General features: G+C 46.1%; 2 protein-coding genes across 2 annotated transcripts in view; both read right to left on the bottom strand.

The window, feature by feature from the left end:
* The window catches only part of CHRNG (cholinergic receptor nicotinic gamma subunit), a 29,014-nt gene extending 25,013 nt beyond the window's left edge, over positions 1 to 4,001 (bottom strand). Inside the window, exon 1 of the mRNA XM_087726095.1 lies at positions 3,931 to 4,001. Within this exon, the coding sequence (XP_087582221.1) occupies positions 3,931 to 3,979 (49 nt within the window). The 5' untranslated portion in view covers positions 3,980 to 4,001. The remainder of the gene's footprint in view (positions 1 to 3,930) is intronic.
* Positions 4,002 to 11,922: 7,921 nt separating this feature from the next.
* Positions 11,923 to 25,442, bottom strand: part of CHRND (cholinergic receptor nicotinic delta subunit) — a 23,367-nt gene continuing 9,847 nt past the window's right edge. The window contains exons 6-12 of the mRNA XM_087726094.1: positions 23,514 to 23,629; positions 20,971 to 21,171; positions 20,378 to 20,489; positions 19,091 to 19,205; positions 16,727 to 16,937; positions 15,353 to 15,471; positions 11,923 to 12,349 (exon numbers count right to left, since the gene is read on the bottom strand). Of these exons, the coding sequence (XP_087582220.1) occupies positions 12,167 to 12,349; positions 15,353 to 15,471; positions 16,727 to 16,937; positions 19,091 to 19,205; positions 20,378 to 20,489; positions 20,971 to 21,171; positions 23,514 to 23,629 (1,057 nt within the window). The 3' untranslated portion in view covers positions 11,923 to 12,166. The remainder of the gene's footprint in view (positions 12,350 to 15,352; positions 15,472 to 16,726; positions 16,938 to 19,090; positions 19,206 to 20,377; positions 20,490 to 20,970; positions 21,172 to 23,513; positions 23,630 to 25,442) is intronic.

Below are 25,442 nucleotides of genomic sequence, written 5' to 3'. Positions count from 1 at the left end.
TGGGCGAATGCCACCCTGGGGTTTTATCATCCCACGCTTTGGCATTCTCTCGCTCTGACTGGGGTCATGTTAAGTCAGTGTTTCTCAATTTTGGCACCTTCTAAGATGATGGTGGACTTCAACTCCCAGAATTCCCCAGCCAGCACAATATAGACGTGCAAGAAAAGTGGGGCCAAGCTCACTTAACAAATGTCTCATTTAGCCCCATAAATTTTGGGTTCAATTGTGGTCATAAATCAAGGACTACCTGCAGATTTCTGCCTCTAAAAGGAAATCGGGTGTAAATTTAGGCTGATCGCTTTTTGACTTCCAAGCGTTTTGTTGGCTCATGTCAGTCAGGATTCAAAGTTCAGCTGGAAACCACCGGAAAGAAATCCTATCCTCAAACAATGAACAGCCCAAGCTAGCCTGACCAAGTGTTAAGATAGACAAACAGGTCTTATAAATAGAACCTCGAGGGAGATGCACAATATTAGCAATAGCCCTTAGACTTATATACCGCTTCACTGGGCTTTCCAGCCCTCTCTAAGCAATTTACAGAGTCAGCCTCCTGCCCCCAACAATCTGGGTCCTCATTTTACCAACCTCGGAAGGATGGAAGGCTGAGTCAACCTTGAGCTGGTCAGGATCGAACTGCTGGCAGTTGGCAGAGTTAGCAGACAACACTGCATTCTAACCACTGTGCACCATGGAAGGAAGGAAGGAAGGAAGGAAGGAAGGAAGGAAGGAAGGAAGGGAAGGAAGGAAGGAAGGAAGGAAGGAAGGAAGGAAGGAAGGAAGGAAGGAAGGAAGGGCAATAGCACTTAGACTTATATACTGCTTCACAGTGCTTTATGGCCCTCCCTAAGTGGTTTACAGAGTCAGCCTCTTGCCCCCCAACAATCTGGGTCCTCATTTTACTGACCTAGGAAAGGATGGAAGCCTGAGTCAACCTTGAACCAGTCATGTTTGAACTCCTAGCAATGGGCAGAGTCAGCCTGCAATGCTGCATTCTAACCATTGCGCCACTATGGAAGGAAAGAAGGAAGGAAGGAAGGAAGGAAGGAAGGAAGGAAGGAAGGAAGGAAGGAAGGAAGGAAGGAAGGAAGGAAAGAGAGACTAGGCCCAGACAGGAGGAAGGGAGGGAGGAGGGAGGAAGGAAGGAAGGAAGGAAGGAAGGAAGGAAGGAAGGAAGGAAGGAAGGAAGGAAGGAAGGAAGGAAGGAAGGAAGGAAGAGCAATAGCACTTAGACTTATATACTGCTTCACAGTGCGTTATGGCCCTCCCTAAGTGGTTTACAGAGTCGGTCTCTTGCACCCCAACAATCTGGGTCCTCATTTTACTGACCTAGGAAAGGATGGAAACCTGAGTCAACCTTGAACCAGTCATGATTGAACTCCTAGCAATGGGCAGAGTCAGCCTGCAATGCTGCATTCTAATCATTGCGCCACTATGGAAGGAAGGAAGGAAGGAAGGAAGGAAGGAAGGAAGGAAGGAAGGAAGGAAGGAAGGAAGGAAGGAAGGAAGGAAGGAAGGAGAGACTAGGCCCAGACAGGAGGAAGGGAGGGAGGAGCGGGGAAGGAAGGAAGGAAGGAGGGAGAGAGGGAAGGAAGTCTCGAGTGCCTTTTGTTAGATCGGCTAAAGGAGGCACACAAAGGCTCGTAACAACAGCTCTTTATTACAAGTCAAGTAACATCCAGCTGAGGAATGGTCGGACAGCATCCCCTTTTAAAGGGATCTGTCAGACCTCCCAGCCAATGAGATTTAATCTCTGTTCCCGCCGGAACAGAGGATGTTGCTGGAAACCTCTTGCAGTCTGTCAGCAGGAGGAAATATCTAACACCTTTCTCCCGGCTTGGAACTGAACCAGATGGATATTTCTCCCCACAGCTTCTTTCCTCTCTCTAGTTGCCTCTGTTCTGACCCAGCCTTAGCAAAACCAATAAACAGACTCCTTGTCCTGAAAAACCTCTCTTTATTTAGCTACTGTGAATTAATGGCATTCTCACACCAAAAAGTCCAGGCAATAATCCTTCAAAGCTTTAACTGCAGTAACAGACCTTATCAGTTCCTTGAGATAATTGCCAGGCTGGGAGCTTCCAGCGCCAAAGCTGTAAATTAAGTTCTGGCAAGCAGTCTCTGAGGCACGAAGCACAATGAGCAAAATCTTCAGAAATACGAACTGTTGTCTCCTACGACCACCACTCCCCTTTCCTTCTATTTATTCCCCAGCCAGGGAGGGGCCATTTAGCGCCCACGTGTGCCTTTCTTCCCGAGTCGGCTCCTTGTCCTCAGTTGTCCTCCTCTCCTAACAGCTCTGCCCCTACACACATCTGGAACAGGCCCCAGCTGTTCTTCCTCCCCACTTATCTCCGACTCCGAAGGCGGCTGGGAAATGTCGGACGGCCCTGTCTCTCTCTCTCTCTCTGCTTCCGACGCAGAGCATCCGTCGGAGCCTTCCCCAAACTCCAGGACTGGCCCGGGTTTTCCCTCAACCTCCTCATCATCTGAGTCTGCCGCCAGCTCCGCTGACATCTGGCAAGCCACAACAGTCCCTGAACTGGTAGTAAAACAGCTTCCTAAGGACAAGAAATGACAAAGCTGTGATAGAGACGGTGTCAAAAAGGCTTCAAAACAAGCCAACAATGTTGCCAGGGAGAAGACAAAGCTTTCTTGTGTTCTTCCGCTCTTTCTTCCATTCTTTAGATATGTTCAGAATGAAGGGAGGAGAAAGGAATCCCATCTGTTCAGCAAAGATGCCAACAGGTGACAGAAGTTAAAAACAACAACCGCAGAGCGGTGCGGCTTCTCTCTACCCTTCGTTCTCTCTGACAGGGACGCGCATGAATTCCGCAGGGAGATGAGGAAAAAACGAAATAAAGAGATGTGATTGAAATGCCAGACTTACAAAAATAGGCTAAGAGATTTAAAAAAAAAAAAACTTTGTAAAGAATGATTTTGAAACTCCAGAGCTGGAGGAATTGTATCCGAAGACGATAAATTGCTAATGAAATGTTAAATCTTGTGTTAAAATATCAGATGAAAAAGCAAATGCACAGGTGGTGCCTGGCTTAATAGTAGTAACTGGGAGAGGGATCTTAACAAAATAACAGAATAACAGAGTTGGAAGGGACCCTGGAGGTCTCCTAGTCCACCCCCCCTGCTCAGGCAGGAAACCCTAAACCATTTCAGACAAAAGGCCCTCCAATCTCTTCTTTAAAACCTCCAGTTTTGGAGTATCAAAACCTCCAGAACTGGAGCACAAAAAAACTCCAGAATTGGAGCATCAAAAATGCAGTTTTGGAGCACCAAAACCTCCAGAATTGGAGCACCAAAACCTCCAGAATTGGAGCACCAAAACTTCCAAACCTCCAGAATTAGACCATCAAAATCTCCAGAATTGGAGCATCAAAAATGCAGTTTTGGAGCACCAAAACCTCCAGAATTAGAGCACAAAAAATCTCCAGAATTGGAGCATCAAAAATGCAGTTTTGGAGCACCAAAACCTCCAGAATTGGAGCACCAAAACCTCCAAACCTCCAGAATTGGAGCACCCAAACCTCCAGAATCGGACCATCGAAATCTCCAGACTTCAACTCCCAGAATTCCTCCTCTCGGTCTTCATCTTGATGATGTGCGGACGGGCGGGAGGAAGGGAGCTGGAACCGGTTCTAAACGGCACTGTAGATTTGTGGAACCTCTTCTATAGAAGAGCTTAGAACTGGCAGGAACCCAGCCCTGCTCCCATCCCACTCAGAGGTGAAATGCTACCGGTTCGGGCGAAGCAGTATTTCCAACGATCAGCTGTGACGCACAATTTATATTAGCTAGGAAGCAGAATTTCCTGCGCTCACATTTGCGAACCGGTAGCGAAGGTTAAGTAGATTTCACCCCTGATCCCACCTCACCTCCCCATCGGCGAGCGAATTATCTGCAGGGATCCTAACTTACCGGCAAAGAAGCTGAACAGAAGTGCTAAACTTGAGCATCTGATCCTCATTGTTATATGGCTGCGCACTGTTCGTTCTTTGTTCCTCGGCAGCAATGGGGCCACTGATGTAAGCTGGAAGATCTGGGACGTTATTTTGAGCCACAGCCCAGCCCTTCCCGCCCCCACCCGCATGGCAACCCCCCCCTTTCCAAGATAGTTATGGGTCAGCTGTTATGCTGGGCATTGTCAGCTGTTTTTGGCAGCTCAACGCTGGGAACAATGCGGGGCTGAAGAGGAAGGGCTCAATTTTTAAGTACTGCCTGTTCTCATCACCTTCCGGGATACCTGAAAAACTTAAGCCCTTGTTTTGATTTTTGGAGGTGGGGAGAGTCTCCCTTGGAGAGGGAAAGGTGGAGAGAATGCCAGGGCTAACTTCGTTAACGCTCTGGCCTCGGCTTCCCCAGCAGCACGAAGCCGAGTTCTCGTCACGATAAACCCCTTTTTATTTAATTGACAGTGAATTCCTCTCCAGCTAAGTCTTTCCTCTCCCACAGTCTTTCAAGATAGCTCCCATTTACCGACCTTTGTCAGGCTTGGAGAGTGGCCAGGGCGATATTATTCATATGCTGAAATACTTGGCAAGAATGCAGGAATGATGTTGGATAGCCATTTGTCTGAAACGGTATAAGGTTTCCTGCCTAGGCAGAGGGTTGGACTAGAAGACCCCCAAGGTCCCTTCCAACTCTGCTATTGTATTGTATTATTGTTTTGAATGAACTCATGGCCTCCTGCAAACTCCCCACCCCCCTTTCCCTCCTCTTTTATTCCCTATGGGAGGGGCCGTCCACCATCCACCTGTGGCCTTACTCCCAAGTCGGCCCTTGTTCCTTAGGTGTTCCCTTCGTCTGGCAACTCTGCACATGTGCACCCCAGGAACAGGCTCCACCTGTTCTTCTGCCCCACTGATGTCTGACTCTGAAGGCAGCTGGTAACTGACAGCCCTGGCCCCCTCTCTCCCTCCGACGCAGAGCCCTCATCAGAGCCTATTACCGCCAATTACCTCCAACAGACCTATTAGATCCCACAGATTAGGCCTCCTCCGAATTCCATCTACTGGCCAATGCCGATTGGCTACCACCCGGAGGAGGGCCTTCTCTGTGGCTGCTCCGGCCCTCTGGAACGAGCTCCCCGTGGAGATTCGGACCCTCACCACCCTTCAGGCTTTCCGCAAAGCCCTTAAAACCTGGTTGTTCCGACAGGCCTGGGGCTGAGTAGTTCCCCGCCCCCGCTCGAATTGTGTGGTTGTTGAGTGTTTTTTAAATTGTTGTAGTTGTTTGTCCGTTGTTTTTTTCCCTCCTGTTTGTATCCCCCCCCTTACTTTGGTTTGTGAGCCGCCCTGAGTCCCTCTGGGAATAGGGCGGCATAGAAATGCAATAAATCAAATCAAATCAAGCCTCCCCCAGGTTCCAGGACTGGCCCATGTTCCTCCCCAACCTCCTCACTGGCTGAGTCTGCCATCAGCTCCACTGTCCGCTGGAGGGCCACAACAGTTAAGCCATGAATGAACCAAGTTACCAATGCTATGTTAGTCTCCAGTGGGGCGAAAAAGATCAGAATTCCTATAGCACCTTCTCCAACGGACGGATTTTAAACCAAGCTCAAGATTTCATAATTTTGGATTATAATTCATCTGCTGGAAAAGACACAACCAGTTCTATAGACAGTCCTCCACTTACCAAAATTCATTTTAGTTTGAAGTTACGACAGCATTGAAAAAAACGTAACAGGATCATTTTTCACCCTTATAAGCATTGTAGCCTCTCCGTGGTCACATGATCAAAATTCAAACACTTGGCAACTGACTCATATATGTGACGGTTGCAGGTCAGGGGATCCTCACCCGAGATCTTATGACAAGCACAGTCAGTGGGGAAAGCCAGGTTCATTTAACAACCGTGTGACCAATTTAACAATTGCCCTTTCATCTAACACAGGGGTGTCCAAACTTGGGAACTTTAAGACTTGTGGACTTCAACATGTACAAGATAGCAGGTCTAAGTATAAACATGGACATGAACACAGGAAATGGGTACGAATAAATGGGGGCAATAGGACAGGGACGGTAGGCACACTGGTGCGCTTATGCACGCCCCCTTTACGGACCTCTAAGGAATGGGGTGAGGTCAACAGTAGACAGTCTTAGGTTAAAATTATGGGGGTTTGGGGATCTAACAACGGAGCCAGGTAGAGCATTCCAGGCGTTGACCACTCTGTGGCTGAAGTCACATTTTCTGCAATCGAGTTTGGAGCGGTTGACCTTGAGTTTGTATCTATTGTTTGCCCGTGTGTTATTGAGGTTGAAGCTGAAGGAGTCGTTGACAGGTAGGACGTTGTAGCAGACAATTTTGTGTACTACACTTAGGTCAGAACTTGGTGTAGTTCCAGGTTGTCCAAGCTCAAAATTTGGAGCCTGGTAGAATAAGGGATTCTGTTGTGAGCAGAGGAGTGGAGGACTCTTCTCGCGAAATACCTCTGGACTCGTTCAATTGTGTTAATGCCCGCTATACAGTGTGGATTCCAGGCAGACGAGCTGTATTCAAGAATTGATATATTCTCAGAATTGGTTGACCCCCCCCCCACTTCTTTGTAGCAACCCCTCAAATGTTGGGCTTCTATTGTCCTGTCTCCCCTCGTCCTTCTTTTCATTAAGCTAGACAATACCCAGTTCTTGCAACCGTTCTTCGCATCTTTTATCCTCCAGTCCCCTAATTATCTTTTGTTGCTCTTTGTTGCTCTTCTCTGCACTCTTTCCAGAGTGTCAACATCTTTTTGTATCGAGACAACCAAAATTGGATGCCATATTTTCGATGTTTGGGGCTTTATAAAGTAGTATTAACACTCCCCGTGATTTTGATTCTATTTCTCCGTTGATGCAGCCTAGGACTCTGTTGGCATTTTGGGGGGACTGCAGCCCACGGCTCACTCATATTTAAGTGATTATCCACTAGGACTCTCCCTCGCATTACACATTGTGCTAGATACCACCTAGTGGTTTTTTTGCTTTTGGTTTTTTTTGCCTAAGTGTAAAACCTTACTTTGTTGGAATTCATTGTCGGAATGTATTTTGATGCAACAGCTACAGTAATATTTAACCAATAGATGGCAGCGTTTTGAAATTTGGATCTCTATACTCTATGCTTTTTTGTTCTAAGTAGAGTTTCCTGTTTCAGATAAATAGTTGAGCAGTAAAGCACATGGTGACTGTATTTTTTTTTAATTTGCTTTCAGTGGTGCTTTATATAAAACAGAATTTCTAATTCTTTTTCTATTTCTTTTCTCACCATCGGGGTTTGTTTTGTTGGAGAGTTTCTTTCAGTCTTATTCAGGATTCAGGAGTTTATTTGTATGCCGCCCTTTTCCCTGGGGGGACTCAGGGCGGCTCACATCCGAAAGGGAAAAGGGGAAACAGACTTTTACATATACGACAACACATAATTAAAAGAAAACACAACATTCATACCATCCGGGAGGGTACAATCTTAGCCCCAGGCCTGGCGGGATAGCCAGATTCTAATGGCTGTACGGAAGGTCTGGAGAGTGGTGAGGGTACGAATCTCCATGGGGAGATCGTTCCATAGCGTCGGAGCTGCCACCGAGAAGGCCCTCCTCTGCATGGTCGCCAGTCGGCATTGACCCGCAGATGGAACCCGGAGGAGGCCCTTATTCCCCATCCACCTACTTACAACAAAGACAGACTGATAACAGAGTTGGAAGGGAGCTTTGAGATCCTGTAGTCCAACCCCCTGCTCAAACAGGAAACCCTACACCAATTACACAGTCCAATTTCTTCTTAAAAACATCCAGTGTTGGAGGAGCACCCACAACTTCTGGGGGCTATTTATTCCGCTGATGAAATGTTCTGTGACTTATCTGTGGGTGTGTATTTAGGAAACTCACAATAACAGTCAATGTGGCGTTTTCATCATTTCTCAACTCCCGGAAACTCTCTGGCGGCAGCTGTCTCGCCCATAACTTCACCCCCAAGGCTTTGCATTCTCAGCCAGGGAGTTTCAGCTGCTTTCTATGTAATGGGACCTGTCCTGAGAGAGATGCTTCCCGATGGCCTTGAGCACTCCTCCTCGACACCTGACCTCCTGGCCTTATTTCCACACAACAGCTAGCACAACAGCTGGTAGGAGGTATGCCCAGTCCCTAGCATTAAAAATAAACCCAATAGTTTATAATCAGGGTCTCCAGACTTGGCAAATGCAAGACTTGTAGACTTCAATTCCCAGAATTCCCGCTGGCTGAGGAATGCTGGGAGTTTTAACAGAATAATAAAGTTAGAAGGGACCTTGGAGGTCTTCTAGTCCCAACCCCCTGCTCTCAGCAGCAGGCCCGATACCATTTCAGACAAATGGTTGTCCAATCTCTTCTTGAAAGCCTGCAGTGATGGTGGAGCCACAACTTCTGGTGGCAACTTCTGTTCCACTGGTTAATTGTCCTCGTTGTTAGGAAGTTTCTCCTGAATTCCAGGTTGCTTCTCCCCTTGATTAGTTTCCATCCATTGCTTCTTGTTCTGCCCTCAGGTGCCTTGGAGAATAGTTTGACTCCCTCTTCTTTGGGGCAACCCCTGAGATATGGGAAGGCTGCTATCCTGTCTCCCCTAGTCCTTCTTTCTATTAAACTAGACATACCCAATTCCTGTAACCGTTCTTTGTATGTTTTATCTACCAATCCCCTAATCATCTTAAAGTTGCCAAGCTTGGAGACCCCTGGTTTGTCTTATTATTATTATTGTGCCATATCCATCAAACCGGTCTCTTAGATTTGGAAGCCATGATGTTCTTCTTCTGCCTGGACCTTGTTTGCTTTCAATCTTTCCTTACAGGATTAAATGAAGCATGCCGTAAAAAAATCAACCTTTTTTTCCCATCCAGGTCCCACTCAGGAAGAGGTGGGTTTCTACCGGTTTGCACCAGTTCGGGCGAACCGGTAGTGGTAATTTGGCCTGGGTCGCAGAACTGGCAGTGACCCAGGCTGGCCACGCCCCTGAACCAGTTCTCCAGTCTCTACTGCCATTGCCGATATGTTTTTTTATTAGTTTTTCAAGGTCTTCTTTCATGGTGGCCAGCATGACTCAACGCTGAAGGAGCACGGAACGCTGTGACCTTCCCACCAAAGGTGGTTCCTATTTTTCTACTTCAATTTTTTACGTGCTTTCGAACTGCTAGGTTGGCAGAAGCTGGGACAAGTAAGGGGAGCTCACTCCGTTATGCGGTGCTCGGGATTTGAACCACCAAACTGCTGACCTTTCTGATCGACCACCTCAACGTCTTCCCCACTGAATCACCACGTCCCTCGTTTTCGCTGGCAGAGGGCTAGTACAAAAAACTGAAAACAAAACAAGACAAGAACTGTTTCCCCCGTTTGCATTTGAGCATGCAAGAAGGGACAGAAAAGGAGAAAGGGAAAGAAGGAAAGTTGGAAAGAGAGCAAGGAAGGAGAAAGAAGGAAAGAGGGGAAGGAAGAAGAAAGGAGAATGAAGAGGGAAGGAAAAAGAAGAAAATAAAGGAAGGAAAGAAGGAAGGAAGGAAAGAAGGAAGGAAAGAAAGAAGGAATAAAGGAAAGAAGGAAGGAAGGAGAAAGGAAGGGAGGGAGGGTGTCAGGCCTGCAATTATATTCCTTTTAGAATTTTGGCCTCCCACACTTTCTCTTATTTCATTATGCTGTTTCTTTAGTGTAGTTGATGGGAGGGGGGAATAAACAGGAGTGAGATTGTAGAATGTATTGTTTTCATTCTTTACTAGAAGCCAAGGTCATCCTTTGTCTCCGCACCAGTACACCTGACTGGAAGAAGCTAGGTGTGGATGCCAGCGTGGAAGAAGAAGATTGGCCCATGTGATGGATTGTGGGTGTGGGGACAAGATCCTGAACTTTTAACTGGTTGGAATTCTGATGTCATTTCCAGTATTGGGATTAACATAGATGTGCTAAAAAGATTAGATTAGATTTAATGAATTTATAGGCCGCCCAATCCCGAAGGACTCGGGCGGCTTACAACAAATACATTTAAGATGCTAAGATGTCTAATTTATTAAATTGGAACTTTAAGGATCATTTTGCCTTGGACTCTGATTTAATTCTACATGATACTTGGAACGCTGACAGAGGGAGGGAGATTATGAAAGTGAGGGAGGATCTGAGGGAAGTCCAGCCTTAGCACCTGGCCACCACAGATGCCCCCAACATGTGACGTTGATCTGGCCATGTCCCCCCAACCCCCCAAGGTCACATCCCTGATGCGTCCGTCAATGCAATCAAGTTTGACACCCCTGATCTAGAATGGATAAAGGCACTTCAAATATTTGTCGGGAATATGAACAACACATGCTTGATGGACACGTAAAAAACCTTAAAGAATGATTCAAAGAGAAGATAACACAGGTAGTCCTCATCTTACAACAGTTCATTTATTGACCATCTGAAGTTACAACACTACTGAAAAAAAGGGACTTGACCATTCCTCACACTTACGACCTTCGCAGCCTCCCCATAGCCACGTGAACAAAACTCAGAGGCTAGGCAATTGACTCGTATTTATGACGGTTGCAGTGTCCCAGGGTCAGGTGGTCCCCTTTTGCGACCTTCTGATAAGCAAAGGCAAGGGGGAAGCCACTTAACAGCCACTTTAGAAACAAATGCAGTGATTCGTTTAACAACGGAGGCAGTGATTCGTTTAACAACGGAGGCAAGAAAGTTCATGAAATGGGGCAAGACTCGCTTAACAACTGTCTCGCTTGGCCACAGAAATTTGGGGCACAACTGTTGTCGTAAGAGAAGAATTAACGGCACTCAACTGAAACTTTTCCTTTTAGGACTGATGGGTGCAGAGTTAGGAGAAAAACAATCATGGAAATTTATTTCGGTATATATGATAACTGCAACAAGATTTATGTACAAAGATGGAAAGATTCTGCAATAGCCCTGTGCAGGAATGGGTGGTTAAATTGACAGAACTTGCTAAGAGGAACAAACTAACTTTTTAAAATCTTCAAAAACAACAACCAAAACAAACCCCTTTGCCGTCCCAGATATTCCCAAACTCCCTTGGGGAAAAAAAGTCTTTATTAAACTCTATTTCTCACTCTTGGCAACTGTACAATGTCTGGACTTCAACTCCCAGCATTCCCCAGGCGGCAGAGAATTCTGGGAGTTGAAGTCCAAACATCTCAAAGTATCTTGTTGTGGCCCGCCAGCAGCCAGGGGAGCTGGCAGCAGATTCGGACAGTGAGGAGGTTGGGGAGGAACATGGGCCAATCCTGGAGTCTGGGGAAGGCTGGCATGAAGGCTCTGCATTGAAAACAGAGAGGGAATCAGGGCCGTCTGACAGTTCTCAGCTGCCTTCAAAGTTGGACAACAGTGAGGCAGAAGAACAGTTGGAGCCTGTTCGCATGCTCAGAGTTGCCAGACGAAGGGAAAAACTAAGGAACAAGGGTCGACTTTGGAGTAAAGCCAGAGGTGGACGGTGAATGGCCCCGCCCATAGGGAATAAAAGAGGAACGAAAGGGGAATGGAGTTTGCAGGAGGCCATTAGTCCATTCCTGCATTCTTGCCAAGTAAGAGCCGAGGTGGCACAGTGGTTAAATGCAGCACTGCAGGCTACTTCAGCTGACTGCAGTTCTGCAGTTCGGCTGTTCAAATCTCACCGGCTCAGGGTTGACTCAGCCTTCCATCCTTCCGAGGTGGGTAAAATGAGGACCCGGATTGTTGTTGGGGGCGATATGCTGACTCTGTAAACCGCTTAGAGAGGGCTGAAAGCCCTAGGAAGCGGTATATAAGTCTAACTGCTATTGCTATTGCTATATTATGGGGCGTCTGAAAGATATGGCCACTCTCCAAGCCTGATAAAGGCCGGTAATTGTGAACTCTCTTGAAAGACTGAGGGAGAGGAAAGACTTTGCTGCAGAGGAATCCACTGTAAATTAAATAAAAAGGTTTTTTTTGGGGGGGGGGACAAGGACTCGGCTTTGTGATGCTGGGGAAGGCTAGGTCAGAACCTATCAAAGGCTGGGAAACCTAAGGAATAAAATTACAACAAAAATCAAAAATAACTTAAGGGATCCCAACCCTCCGGATATTTGCGGTGGGGGAGCCACAGCAAGGGCCAGTACGATCTCCCATCGCGACCCACCGAATCTGGCAGCTGTGACGGATGTTCTGATCGGCAATGCTAGTGCAGGGCGGACCTCGGCTTTAGAGAAAACGTGGGTTACTTTCATTGTAGTCGTAAGAGTCATCCTCAAAGGGCTGGGCGGGAGGGTGGTTGAAGATTCCCACCAAGAAGATCCATAAGGTCCCAAGGCTCAGGATGGGGGTCACCAAGAAGAGGCAGAGACGGTCCACAGTCCGAGCCACGCGATTCCAGTTGTCCTTTTCCTACAAGGGTAAAATAATAGGATCGGAAAAGGGGCGAAGACTTTCATACACCACGCAAGCACCTCCAAAAGCTATAGTATGTTCACAGCAGGAACAGTCTAATAAGACTTGTGGACTTCAACTCCCAGAATCCTCCAGTCAGCCTTTAAGACTTCTGGCCTTCAACTCCCAGAATTCCCAGTCAGCCTTTAAGATTTGTGGACTTCAACTCCCAGAATTCCCCAGTCAGCCTTTAAGACTTGTGGCCTTCAAACTCCCAGAATTCCCCCATCAGCATTTAAGACTTCTGGCCTTCAGCTCCCAGAATCCCCCAGTCAGCCTTTAAGACTTGTGGCCTTCAACTCCCAGAATTCCCCAGTCAGCCTTTAAGATTTGTGGCCTTCAACTCCCAGAATTCCCAGTCAGCCTTTAAGACTTGTGGCCTTCAACTCCCAGAATTCCCTTGTCAGCCTTTAAGACTTGTGGCCTTCAACTCCCAGAATCCCCCAGTCAGCCTTTAAGACTTGTGGACTTCAACCCCCAGAATCCCCCAGTCAGCCTTTAAGACTTGTGGCCTTCAACTCCCAGAATTCCCAGTCAGCCTTTAAGACTTGTGGACTTCAACTCCCAGAATCCCCCAGTCAGCCTTTAAGACTTGTGGCCTTCAACTCCCAGAATCCCCCAGTCAGCCTTTAAGACTTGTGGCCTTCAACTCCCAGAATCCCCCCATCAGCATTTAAGACTTGTGGCCTTCAACTCCCAGAATCCCCCAGTCAGCCTTTAAGACTTGTGGCCTTCAACTCCCAGAATCCCCCAGTCAGCCTTTAAGACTTGTGGCCTTCAACTCCCAGAATCCCCCCATCAGCATTTAAGACTTGTGGCCTTCAACTCCCAGAATCCCCCAGTCAGCCTTTAAGACTTGTGGCCTTCAACTCCCAGAATCCCCCCATCAGCATTTAAGACTTGTGGCCTTCAACTCCCAGAATCCCCCCATCAGCCTTTAAGACTTGTGGCCTTCAACTCCCAGAATCCCCCAGTCAGCCTTTAAGACTTGTGGCCTTCAACTCCCAGAATCCCCCCATCAGCATTTAAGACTTGTGGCCTTCAACTCCCAGAATTCCCCAGTCAGCCTTTAAGACTTGTGGCCTTCAACTCCCAGAATCCCCCAGTCAGCCTTTAAGACTTGTGGCCTTCAACTCCCAGAATCCCCCAGTCAGCCTTTAAGACTTGTGGCCTTCAACTCCCAGAATCCCCCCATCAGCATTTAAGACTTGTGGCCTTCAACTCCCAGAATCCCCCAGTCAGCCTTTAAGACTTGTGGCCTTCAAACTCCCAGAATCCCCCCATCAGCATTTAAGACTTGTGGCCTTCAACTCCCAGAATTCCCCAGTCAGCCTTTAAGACTTGTGGCCTTCAACTCCCAGAATCCCCCAGTCAGCCTTTAAGACTTGTGGCCTTCAACTCCCAGAATCCCCCCATCAGCATTTAAGACTTGTGGCCTTCAACTCCCAGAATCCCCCAGTCAGCCTTTAAGACTTGTGGCCTTCAACTCCCAGAATTCCCCAGTCAGCCTTTAAGACTTGTGGCCTTCAACTCCCAGAATCCCCCAGTCAGCCTTTAAGACTTGTGGCCTTCAACTCCCAGAATCCCCCAGTCAGCCTTTAAGACTTGTGGCCTTCAACTCCCAGAATCCCCCCATCAGCATTTAAGACTTGTGGCCTTCAACTCCCAGAATCCCCCAGTCAGCCTTTAAGACTTGTGGCCTTCAACTCCCAGAATCCCCCAGTCAGCCTTTAAGACTTGTGGCCTTCAACTCCCAGAATCCCCCCATCAGCATTTAAGACTTGTGGCCTTCAACTCCCAGAATCCCCCAGTCAGCCTTTAAGACTTGTGGCCTTCAACTCCCAGAATCCCCCCATCAGCATTTAAGACTTGTGGCCTTCAACTCCCAGAATCCCCCCATCAGCCTTTAAGACTTGTGGCCTTCAACTCCCAGAATCCCCCCATCAGCATTTAAGACTTGTGGCCTTCAACTCCCAGAATTCCCCAGTCAGCCTTTAAGACTTGTGGCCTTCAACTCCCAGAATCCCCCAGTCAGCCTTTAAGACTTGTGGCCTTCAAACTCCCAGAATTCCCCCATCAGCATTTAAGACTTGTGGCCTTCAACTCCCAGAATTCCCAGTCAGCATTTAAGACTTGTGGCCTTCAACTCCCAGAATCCCCCAGTCAGCCTTTAAGACTTGTGGCCTTCAAACTCCCAGAATCCCCCCATCAGCATTTAAGACTTGTGGCCTTCAACTCCCAGAATTCCCAGTCAGCATTTAAGACTTGTGGCTTTCAACTCCCAGAATCCCCCAGTCAGCATTTAAGACTTGTGGCCTTCAACTCCCAGAATCCCCCAGCCAGCTTTAAGACTTGTGGCCTTCAAACTCCCAGAATTCCCCAGCCAGCCATGCTGACTGAGGAATTCTGGGAGTTGAAGGCCATAGGTCTTAATGTTGCCAAATTTGGAGACCATTGGCCTTATGGCATTTGGATATCAGACGAAGCTTAAACCTGGCTTAATTCAGCAACCAGGTTAGGTAAGTTGCGACAGCACAGAATGGCTCTCTCGGGTTTTCCCCATTTCTGGCCACCTGCTGACCACATTCTGCTGCAGAAAATGAAAATATCCAAGTTACAGCATGGCTGTAACTTGAGAGACATGGCTAATCTAGTGAAGAGAAGGACCAGGGGAGACAGGAGAGCATCTTCCAATATTTGAGGGGCTGCCTCAGAGAGGAGGGGGGAAAGCTATTTTACAAAGCACAAGAGAAAGAAAGAAAGAAAGAAAGAAAGAAAGAAAGAAAGAAAGAAAGAAAGAAAGAAAGAAAGAAAGAAAGAAAGAAAGAAAGAAAGAAAGAAAGAAAGAAAGAAAGAAAGAAAGAAAGAAAGAAAGAAAGAGGGAGGGAGGGGGAGGAAGGAAGGAAGGAATCCACGAAGAAGGGAGGCAGGCAGGAGGAGATATATATGAGATATATTTACCTCATTATAGTTGCTCTTCTCCTGCATGTGCTTCACGATGAAATTGGCTCCAGCAATGGCTGGCTTGATCTCATTGTACAGCTGGTCCTGCAAATAGCCTTCCTCATGGGGGCTTGGTCCTGGGGGGCGGTGGGGAGAGAGAAAAGAAGGAAGCTCTGAGCCAGGGACCAAAGAGATCTAGAGAGCTGCAATATGAGAGCCAGCGGGTATCGCAGTGGTCCGAATGTGGTACTTCAGGCTAACTCTGTGTCAGGGTTCCGACAGATGCCCTAATTAAATCATGAGCCTCGAGCCAAGCTTCAAAAGAAATCCAGTTATTTATTGGGAGCTCCATGTCGGCACGTTCCCAAATGAAGCCCACTCTGACCCCATGTAATTTATGGCTCAATCATGACCCTGTTTTCCCCCCTCCTTCCAGGGTGCATCATCAATCACATTCGCCAACAGAGCAGTTTTGCAGGTTGTAGCAATCACTCCCCTCTGGCCATTGTGGTTGACTCTGGGAGATGGCCTTGAGAAAGATAAGTCTGGGATGTACTTCTGTTTTTGGCTGCCATGCTGCTCCCTCGGTTTCCCATCCCCCTTGCCTATGGCAACTCAAGAGCAGGCCAAGGATGCTTTGCAAGTTGACAGCCTACCAGTAGTGGGTTCCAGATCCCGTTGTAACCAGTATGGTTGGAACAGGCCCGGCGTCGCCCACATGGACGTGCACAATGCGCTTGCACACGTGCTTGACGTGTGCATGTGTCGTAGTTGCCAGCGACACTTCCGCAAGCCTCAGCAATGCTCTAGCTGCTCGGCAGAGCGTCGCACAGGCGCTGTATGCACCATGCGCGTGCGCAGAAGGCTTAAAAGGACAGGTAAGGAGCTCGAGCAGGCGGGTGTGTGCTTCCTGACTGTCATGAGCCAGCGGCATTTAATGACACCGCATTAGAGAACTTTTAGGTGGTGTCGATGCGAGTTCAGGCGATCCTCTAGCGAAGATTCCGCGCGGTTCAGTGAACTCCCAAACCCCACTCCTGGCTGGCCCCGCCCATTCTGCCCCATCCCTCCCACCCCTCCCCTCCCAGGAATGCAGCCCATTCATCATGCCAGGTAAGTGCAGGGACCACATGGAGGCTCAGGGAGTGCGGGGAGGAAATGGGCCTACCGGAAATCCGGAAACAGGCCTGTTTCACACCTCTAGAGGGCTTCCGGAGCCCGGGGAAGGCAGTTTTTGCTTCCCAGAGGCCCAAGGAAAGTCTCCGGAGCCTCGGGACGGCAAAAAAACTCCCCCTCCACCATGGTGCAGTAGGGTAACTAGGCCACACCCACCTTTGCCACGCCCACCCAGCAACGGGGCAGCAAACCCATCGCTGCAATTTTGGGGCTTACGTGCAGGGGTAATCCGTCTAGTTAAGCCGTGTCTCTCCGACTGCTTCTCAAACATGAGCTCGCTGCGGGATTTAATGGTGAAATATTCCTCCGCTTTGGCGATGTAACCGACCGAGCTGGAACGCCGGATCAGGAAGCCATCCTGCGGCGCAGGGTCACTCTCCGCTGGCTTAGACATGCGGAGGAGGCGCGGAAGGGTGTCCAGGAAGAACTGTGGATCGAAGGAGGGAAAGGGAAAAGGGATTTTCAACCTTCAACAGTCTTCAGCGGCAGCTTGAAGATCTCCTGATGGTGTCCCATCCAAAATAAACCCAACTGGATGAGATGCAGCCACCTATTTGCGTAGTAGGCCAGAATGGGCCCTTTTAGAACTCCACAACACAGAGACAATGGAAGTGTTGGTCCCAAAGGTGCTATTTTTTTTTTCAAGAGGCAACTGGACCTCCTTGTTATTCTTTTGAAGATGTTTCACTTCTCATCCAAGAAGCTTCTGGATGGTGGGTGGGTGGGCGATAGAAGGATTTAAACCCCTTGCAGACCACTGGTCATTTGCATTCTTTCAGAATGTCGTTGAGGCCGCTTGGAGGTTTGAAAGAGGGGTTTAAAAGGCCATCTATGTCCAAACTGAACAGCCGTCTCTCAACACAGGGGGAAGGAGGCAACATCATGCCTACAACACGGTCCTTTCAGTGGTTCCACGAAGGCTCCACACCCATTTGCGCCACTCAGGTGACCTTGAGGACACAGATCAACCTCCAAGTAGCCTCAACAACTCTCTAAAAGGATGCAAATGACCAGCTGTCTGTAAGGAGTATCAATCCTTCCCACCCATCAATCCATTTCCCACCAGAAAGAAACCAGAAAGTCCGGAGTAGAATAGAATAGGATAGGATAGGATAGGATAGGATAGAATAGAATAGAATAGAATAGAATAGAATAGAATAGAATAGAATAGAATAGAATAGAATGGACTGGAATGGAATGGAATAGAATAGAATAGAATAGAATAACAGAATGAAACAGAACACACAGAACAGAAGGAATTTAATAGAGTAGAGTACAATAGCATAGCATAGTATAGCACAGCACAGAACAGGACAGAACAGAACAGCACAGAAGAGAAGAGAAGAGAAAAGAAAAGAAAAGAAAAGAAAAGAAAAAAGAATGGCCAAGTGTGATTGGACACACAAGGGATTTGTCTTTGGTGCAGATGCTCTCAGTGGACATAAGGAGAATAAAAATACATTCATCAAGAATAAAAGATACAACACTTAGTGATAGTCAAGGTTACTAATAAGCTATCAAATCCTACTAGGAAACAAATGAAAACAATACAAATTAAAAGATTCAAGCAACATGGTTATAGTCATAAGTGGGAGGAGATGGGTGCTAGGAAGGATGAGAAGAAGAACAGTAACACAGTCGTAGTAGATAATTCGACAGTGTTGTGGTACTTCAGTTGTTTAGCAGAGTGATGCCGTTCTCGAAAAAACTGTCCTTGTGTCTAGTTGTCTTGGTGTGCAGTGCCCTATAGCGTCGTTTTGAGGGTAGGAGTTGAAACAATTTATGTCCAGGATGCGAGGGGTCTGTAGATATTTTGACGGCCCTCTTTTTGACTCGTGCAGTGTCCAGGTCCTCAATGGAAGGCAGATTGGCAGTAATTGTTTTTTCTGCAGTTCTGATTCTCTTCTGAAGTCTCTGTCTTGTTGGGTTGCAGAGCCAAACCAGACAGTGATGGAGGTGCAGAAGACAGACTCAATCATTCCTCTGTAGAACAGAATCAGCAGCTCCTTGGAGAGAAACTTAGAAGGGATCCTCCATAGTTTCTTGGGATGTCATGGAGACAGGAGAAAAACTTTGATTTGCAAAATTCTGTTAACGTAGCTTCACAGTCAAGTAGAATTAGTTCATCCCGTTGTTATTTCCTGTCTGAGCCTACACTGATAAACCAGGTTTTCTAAAATTATGGGGAACCTAGAAATCAGCTTAATTCAGATCCTGCTTCAAGCAGGATGCCTGAATAGACTTTCTGAATTTACTGGATTTACAAAGCAGTTTTGCCTCTTTTTATTTTACGGGAATTAAAAATATTGACTTGGGGAAATTAGTCCTTGATTCACAACCCCAATCAACTCCAAAATTTCTGTTTCTAAACGGGACAGTGTTGGGTGAGTTTTGCCCCATTTTACGATCTTTCTTGCCACAGTCGTTAAGCAAATTGCTGGTCACAAATGTGAAAAATCCATCAAGAGTGCCTCCCCCCAGTGCCGTTAGAACTTTGAAAGGCCATTCCATTGATTTATTTGTTATTTTATTTAGAAAAATTACATAGGAACTGTTGCAAGAGGTGGATTACCGGCTTACCTCTTTCGTCCATTCAGACAAGATGTGGGTGCTTGGGCTCCGAAAATGAATGTTCAGCTCCACGGTGCACACCACTATGACTGCAGTCACCAGAAGCATGACGAAGAGCAGGTACCTATCAGCATTCATACATAACCATTTATAAAATAGCAATAGCAATTGCACTTATATACTGCTTCATGGTGCTTTCCAGCCCCTCTCTAAGCGGTTTACAGAATCAGCATATTTGCCCCCAACAATCTGGGTCCTCGTTTTGCCCACCACAGAAGGCTGAGTCAACCTTGAGCCTGGGGAGATTCGAACTCCAGACTGTGGGCAGAGTTTGCTAGGGAGGGAGGGAGGGAGGGAGGGAGGGAGGGAGGGAGGGAGGAAGGAAGGAAGGAAGGAAGGAAGGAAGGAAGGAAGGAAGGAAGGAAGGAATTCACGAAGAAGGGAGGCAGGCAGGCAGGCAGGCAGGCAGGCAGGCAGGCAGGCAGGCAGGCAGGCAGGAAGGAAGGAAGGAAGGAAGGAAGGAAGGAAGGAAGGAAGGAAGGAAGAGCACTAGCATTTATATACCACTTTACAGTGCTTTCCAGCCTTCTCTGAGCAGTTTACAGGGTCAGCATATTTGCCCCCAACAATTTGGGTCCTCATTTTACCCACCACAGAAGGCTGAGTCAACCTTGAGCCTGGTGAGATTCAAACTCCAGACTGTGGGCAGAGTTTGCTAGGGAGGGAGGGAGGAAGGAAGGAAGGAATCCACGAAGAAGGGAGGCGGGCAGGAGATATATATGAGATATATTTATCAGCACAATAAATATTTATCAGCACAAATGCAACACAAATGTAACAAAGGCAACATAAAAAATGGCTTTCTGCCTGGATGGCTCCTAGGGTGAGCCGAAAGACAGAAAAGGGAAGCAGTATGCTCCCTCCCATATTTGGGTATACCAGGGGTTGTGACACAATACATACCTATTTCCCTGGCTTAGGTGATAAAGGAGGAGAGCTTGTAGCTTAGTGGCTAATACAACTGTCTGATATGTAATACAGCCCAGGTTCGATTCCCAGTAAGGGTATGACTAGCTAATGAGAGCTAAATAGCTTGAAATAGATCTATACTAGTCTCCCTTTATTTATTTATCAGCACAAATGCAACACAAATGTAACAAAGGCAACATAAAAAAAAAATGCCTTTCTGCCTGGATGGCTCCTAGGGTGAGCCGAAAGTCAGAAATGAGAAGCAGTATGCTCCCTCCCATATTTGGGCATACCAGGGGTTGTGACACATATATATGGGAGACTTACTTGCCAATGAGGGGTATGGCGAAGGAGGTGGCCGGGAGGCGCTGAGAAATCAGCAGCAGAAATACAGACTGAGCCAAGAGGATGGAGATACCCAAAGTCATTTTCTCCCCACCTGGAAAGCAAGGTGAGAATTTAACCTCAGAACATCCCCACCAATTTTTGACAACTCCTCTTCGCTGCCTAGATTTATCGCCTTTTGGGAATCCATCCACACTCATCTCCTTTGCAACCCCATTGCTGTTGTTAAGTAAATCACTGCCGTTATTCAGTTAATAACGCTGTTTTTAAGTGAAGCTGGCTGTCCCACTGACTTCGCGTGTCAGAAGATAGCAAAAGGGGCTCACATGTCATAAATGCGAATTAATTGCTGCCGTAAATGTGAATCAGTGGCCAAGCATCCTAATTTTCATCACCTGGCCATGGTGCGACAGTCAAAAAGGGTGAAAAGAGGTCCTACACAGTCACTTTTTTCAGTGCCATCGTAACTTTGAACGGTCACTAAATGAACCGTTGTAAGTTGAGGACTCCCTGTAGATAGATCGGCCTAACTGGACCTCGGCAGGAAGTCTAAGAGGCTGAAAAGATCTGCTTACTGTCAGCCGGCAAGTAGAAGACGAGGATGATCATGAAGGCGATGAGGATGCAGGGAATGACGATGTTGATGATGTAAAAGAGAGGCTTGCGCTTAATGATGAGGTAGAAGGTGATGTCCTGATGTTTGTTGCTGTCTCGAGGGACAAGCCAGTTGATGTTTTTACGAGCCGGGCGGTAAATAATTTCCCATTCGCCATTCTCTGATTGGGGAGAGAGAAGGGAAGGAGTGGGGAGAGAGGTAGGGAGAGAGGAGAGAGAGAGAGAAAGGGGCGAGTGAGGGAAGAGAAAGATGAGACAGTAAAAGAAAGAGGGGAGAGGAGAGAGAGAGAGAAAAAGAGTGAGAGGGAGAACAGAAAAATGAGAGAGAGAGAAAGAGAGATAGGAGAGAAAAGAGAGAGAGGAGAGAAAAAGAGAGGGGAGACAGAGAAGAGAAAGGGGGGAGAGAGAAGAGAGAGAGAAGAGAAAGATGAGAGAGAAAAAGAGAGAAGAGAGAGGGAAGAGAGGAGAGAGAGGAGAGAGAAAAAGGAGAGACAGAGAAGAGAGAAAGGGAAGATACAGAAGAGAAAGATGAGAGAAAAAGAGAGGAGAGAGAGAGACGTGGGAGAGACAAAGAAGAGAGAGAGAAAAAGTGAGAGAGAAGAGAGAAAAGAGAGAGAGAGAAGAAAGAGGGAAGAGAGGAGAAACAGTGTGAGCCATGAAGGATCTTTAAGAGACTATCCCACTGGCCTTTCCCAACCACTCCCACAATCCCCAGGCAAAATTGAAGTCCAATGAAGTTGCCAATTCAGAATAGATCTGGAGGAGACATTTGAGGTCTTCTAGTCCACCCCTCTATTTCTATATTCTTCTTTTCTTTGCTTTTTTTCACATTATTTTTCTTTACTTTCAAAATTATATATACTGGTTCTGTGGGCATGGCATGGTGGGCAGGGCAGGGGAAGGATACTGTAAAAATCTCCATTCCCTCCCTACCCCACTAACCTGCTTCCCAGCTCTGTTCTCCTGTGGAGAACAACAGAAGAAGACCCAGCCGATCAGCTGGGACTCGGGAGGCAGAGAATAGATGGGGGCAGGGACAGATAGACAGCGGTATCTGCCGGTTCTCCGACCACCTCAAAATTTCCACTACCGGTTCGCCTGAACCGATCAGAACCGGCTGAATACCACCCTTGGAACCCTTGTAGGAAGTTAAAACCCACCCCTCTCCTTAAAAAAATGAAATATCCTGGGAAATGTTGAAAAGGCAGAATATTATCTTTTCCCTGGATCAGGGAGAAACATGTTTTTAGGCAGGAAACAGACTCACTCTTAATAGCCCCCCCCCCACCTTTGTCGTTGGGCCATTAAAAGGCCTGAGCTAGTCTATTCTACATAACAAAGATCTCCCCCTTCATCTCCAGAGTGATGGGATTAAGGCATGATAGCCTTAGCCCTTTACCCGTCTCCCCACAGGGCACCTGGGAAGAAGCAACCCTCAACCAAACTTGGACTCCGAGCACAGCCTAGAGAGTTGCCCCATGGGAGTCTGACAACCAATCAGAATGCAAGCTCAAGATCAAAGCCCAGAGAGGGTATAAAACCAGGGTCTTTCAGCATCTCGCTCTCTTTTTCTTCTTCACCCAACATCTGGAAGGATGGGATCCCCCTTTTCTGTTCAGGGCTCAAGCAATGTGGTCCTGTCCACCATTAAAACCATCTTTCCAAGCAGCCTCCATGTTTCCAGGGTCTTTTTCCCCACTTGGAACCGAACTCGGACGTTTCTTTAAGGTGACCAGATTTTCAGATTGGTAAAGAGGGACACCATTGACCGGGGGGGGGGGGGATCGCCGGGGCAGGAGAGCGAGGGAGCAGCCGCCCGAGAACTTCCACGTGGTTCCAGAGCTTTTGCCGCCCGTGCCAGCGCAGCACAGGGGCTGGCTGTGAACTCCGCAAAGGGGGAGAAGGGGGCTGTCTCCTCCCCCCAGCGCCTCCCGATTCCCACGGTACCAAATCATAACATTACATGAACATGATTTACTCACCACCAGTGAGTAAGCGCAGCTGCAACCCCAAAACAAAGACGAAATAAAATGGAGACTCGCGCAGGCGTCCTCAGCTAAGGAGTCCAGCCAATCAGTGAGCTGGTTGGGATGGAAAATTTTCCATCCCAGCCAGCTCACTGATTGGCTGGAGTCCAGGCCAATTAAATCAGTGAGCGGCAGGCTGGGCTGGCTTAAATTTGTAGGTAGGATAGAACAGAACGATGAGCCAGCCCAGCGAGCTAGCAGCTGATGGGCGGGAGCTGCGAGCGCCAAAAAAAGCATGCTTTTTAAAAAAGCGTGCGGGACACGGGAAAATGTATGAAAAAGCGGGGCTGTCCCGCCAAATGCGGGACGTCTGGTCACCTTACGTTTCTTCCAACACCCTGTTCCTGTGACTTGAAAACCTCGGATTACAGTTTGTACCATCCGGCCTATCGCGGCTGCCCTTGCAAACCAGACCTAAGCCGACGGTGGCTTGTGTGATTGCGAAAGCCACAGCAGTCCACAAAGACATTTGTTACCTGTGAAGCTTTCCGTGTCGATGATGATCCATTCCACCTGATAAGCGGGCTCGGTGAGGTTGTATTGATCTTTCCTGAGCTGCAGGTCGATCTCATTGGCGTTGTACTTCAGGGAGCTGGTGAAGAGACAGACAGATGTTTTGCAAACACCTGGGCTGCCCAAGTAAGATTTGCCTACAGCACTTTCTGAAAATGCCCAAACCCAGGGGTTATTAAGAAGCAGAATGGAACGGAATGGCATAGAAACAGAAAAGAATATAGAAATTAGAATAGAAACAGAAAAAAATAGAAATAGAATAGAATAGAATAGAATTAGAATCAGAAATAGGAATAGGAATAAGAATAAGAATAGAATAGAATATAGAAATAAGAATAGAAAAAGAATAGAAAAAGAATAGAATAGAAACAGAAAAAAATAGAAATAGAATAGAATAGAATTAGAATCAGAAATAGGAATAGGAATAGGAATAAGAATAGAATAGAATATAGAAATAAGAATAGAAATAGAATAGAAAAAGAATAGAAATAGAATAGAAAAAGAATAGAATAGAAACAGAAAAAAATAGAAATAGAATAGAATAGAATTAGAATCAGAAATAGGAATAGGAATAAGAATAGAATAGAATATAGAAATAAGAATAGAAAAAGAATAGAAAAAGAATAGAATAGAAACAGAAAAAAATAGAAATAGAATAGAATAGAATTAGAATCAGAAATAGGAATAGGAATAGGAATAAGAATAGAATAGAATATAGAAATAAGAATAGAAATAGAATAGAAAAAGAATAGAAATAGAATAGAAAAAGAATAGAATAGAAACAGAAAAAAATAGAAATAGAATAGAATAGAATTAGAATCAGAAATAGGAATAGGAATAAGAATAGAATAGAATATAAAAATAAGAATAGAAATAGAATAGAAAAAGAATAGAATAGAATAGAAATAGAAGAGAATTAGAATTAGGAATAGGAATAAGAATAGCATAGCATAGCACAGAATAGAATAGAATATAGAAATTAGAATAGAAATAGAATAGAATAGAGCAGTGGTTCCCAAACTTGGCAACTTTAAGACTTGTGGACTTCAACTCCCAGAATTCTCCAGCTGGAGAATTCTGGGAGTTGAAGTCCACAAGTCTTAAAGTTGCCAAGTTTGGGAACCACTGGAATAGAGGAAGAATAGAATAGAGCAGAATAGAATATAATATAATAGAAAGAGAAAAAATAGAAAGAGAAGAGAATTAGAATCAGAAATAGGAATAAGAATAGAATAGGACAGAACAGAATAAAATAGAATATAGAAATTAGAACAGAAATAGAATAGAATAGAGGAAGAATAGAATAGAATAGAAATAGAAAAAATAGAAAGAGAAGAGAATTAGAATCAGAAATAGGAATAAGAATAGAACAGAACAGAATAGAATAGAATCTAGAAATTAGAATAGAAATAGAATAGAATAGAGGAGGAATAGAATAGAGGAAGAATAGAAGAGAACAGAATAGAATATAATAGAAATAGAATAAAATAGAAGAGAATTAGAATTAGGAATAGGAATAAGAATAGTATAGCATAGCACAGAATAGAATAGAATAGAATAGAATATAGAAATTAGAATAGAAATAGAATAGAATAGAAGAAGAATAGAATAGAACAGAATATAATATAATATAATAGAAATATAAAAAATAGAAGAGAATTAGAATCAGAATCAGAAATAGGAATAAGAACAGAACAGAACAGAACAGAATAGAATAGAATAGAATAGAAATTACAACCAATCATAAATATACAAATAAGAGAAGGTAGTAGAAAGCATGAGTAGATGAGAAAGATTTAAGGGAAAGATGAGAAGGATAATATCAATACAGCCCTACAACATGGGTAAACATCTTTACTCCTAGGACAGGGCTGTGAGAAGTAGGTGTCGAG

Source organism: Thamnophis sirtalis, unplaced genomic scaffold, assembly GCF_051295495.1.
Source record: "Thamnophis sirtalis isolate CommonGarterSnake01/CBP01778 unplaced genomic scaffold, rThaSir2_p1.2 scaffold_11, whole genome shotgun sequence".
NCBI lineage: Eukaryota > Metazoa > Chordata > Lepidosauria > Squamata > Natricidae > Thamnophis > Thamnophis sirtalis.
This window is presented reverse-complemented; position numbering and strand designations above follow the sequence as displayed.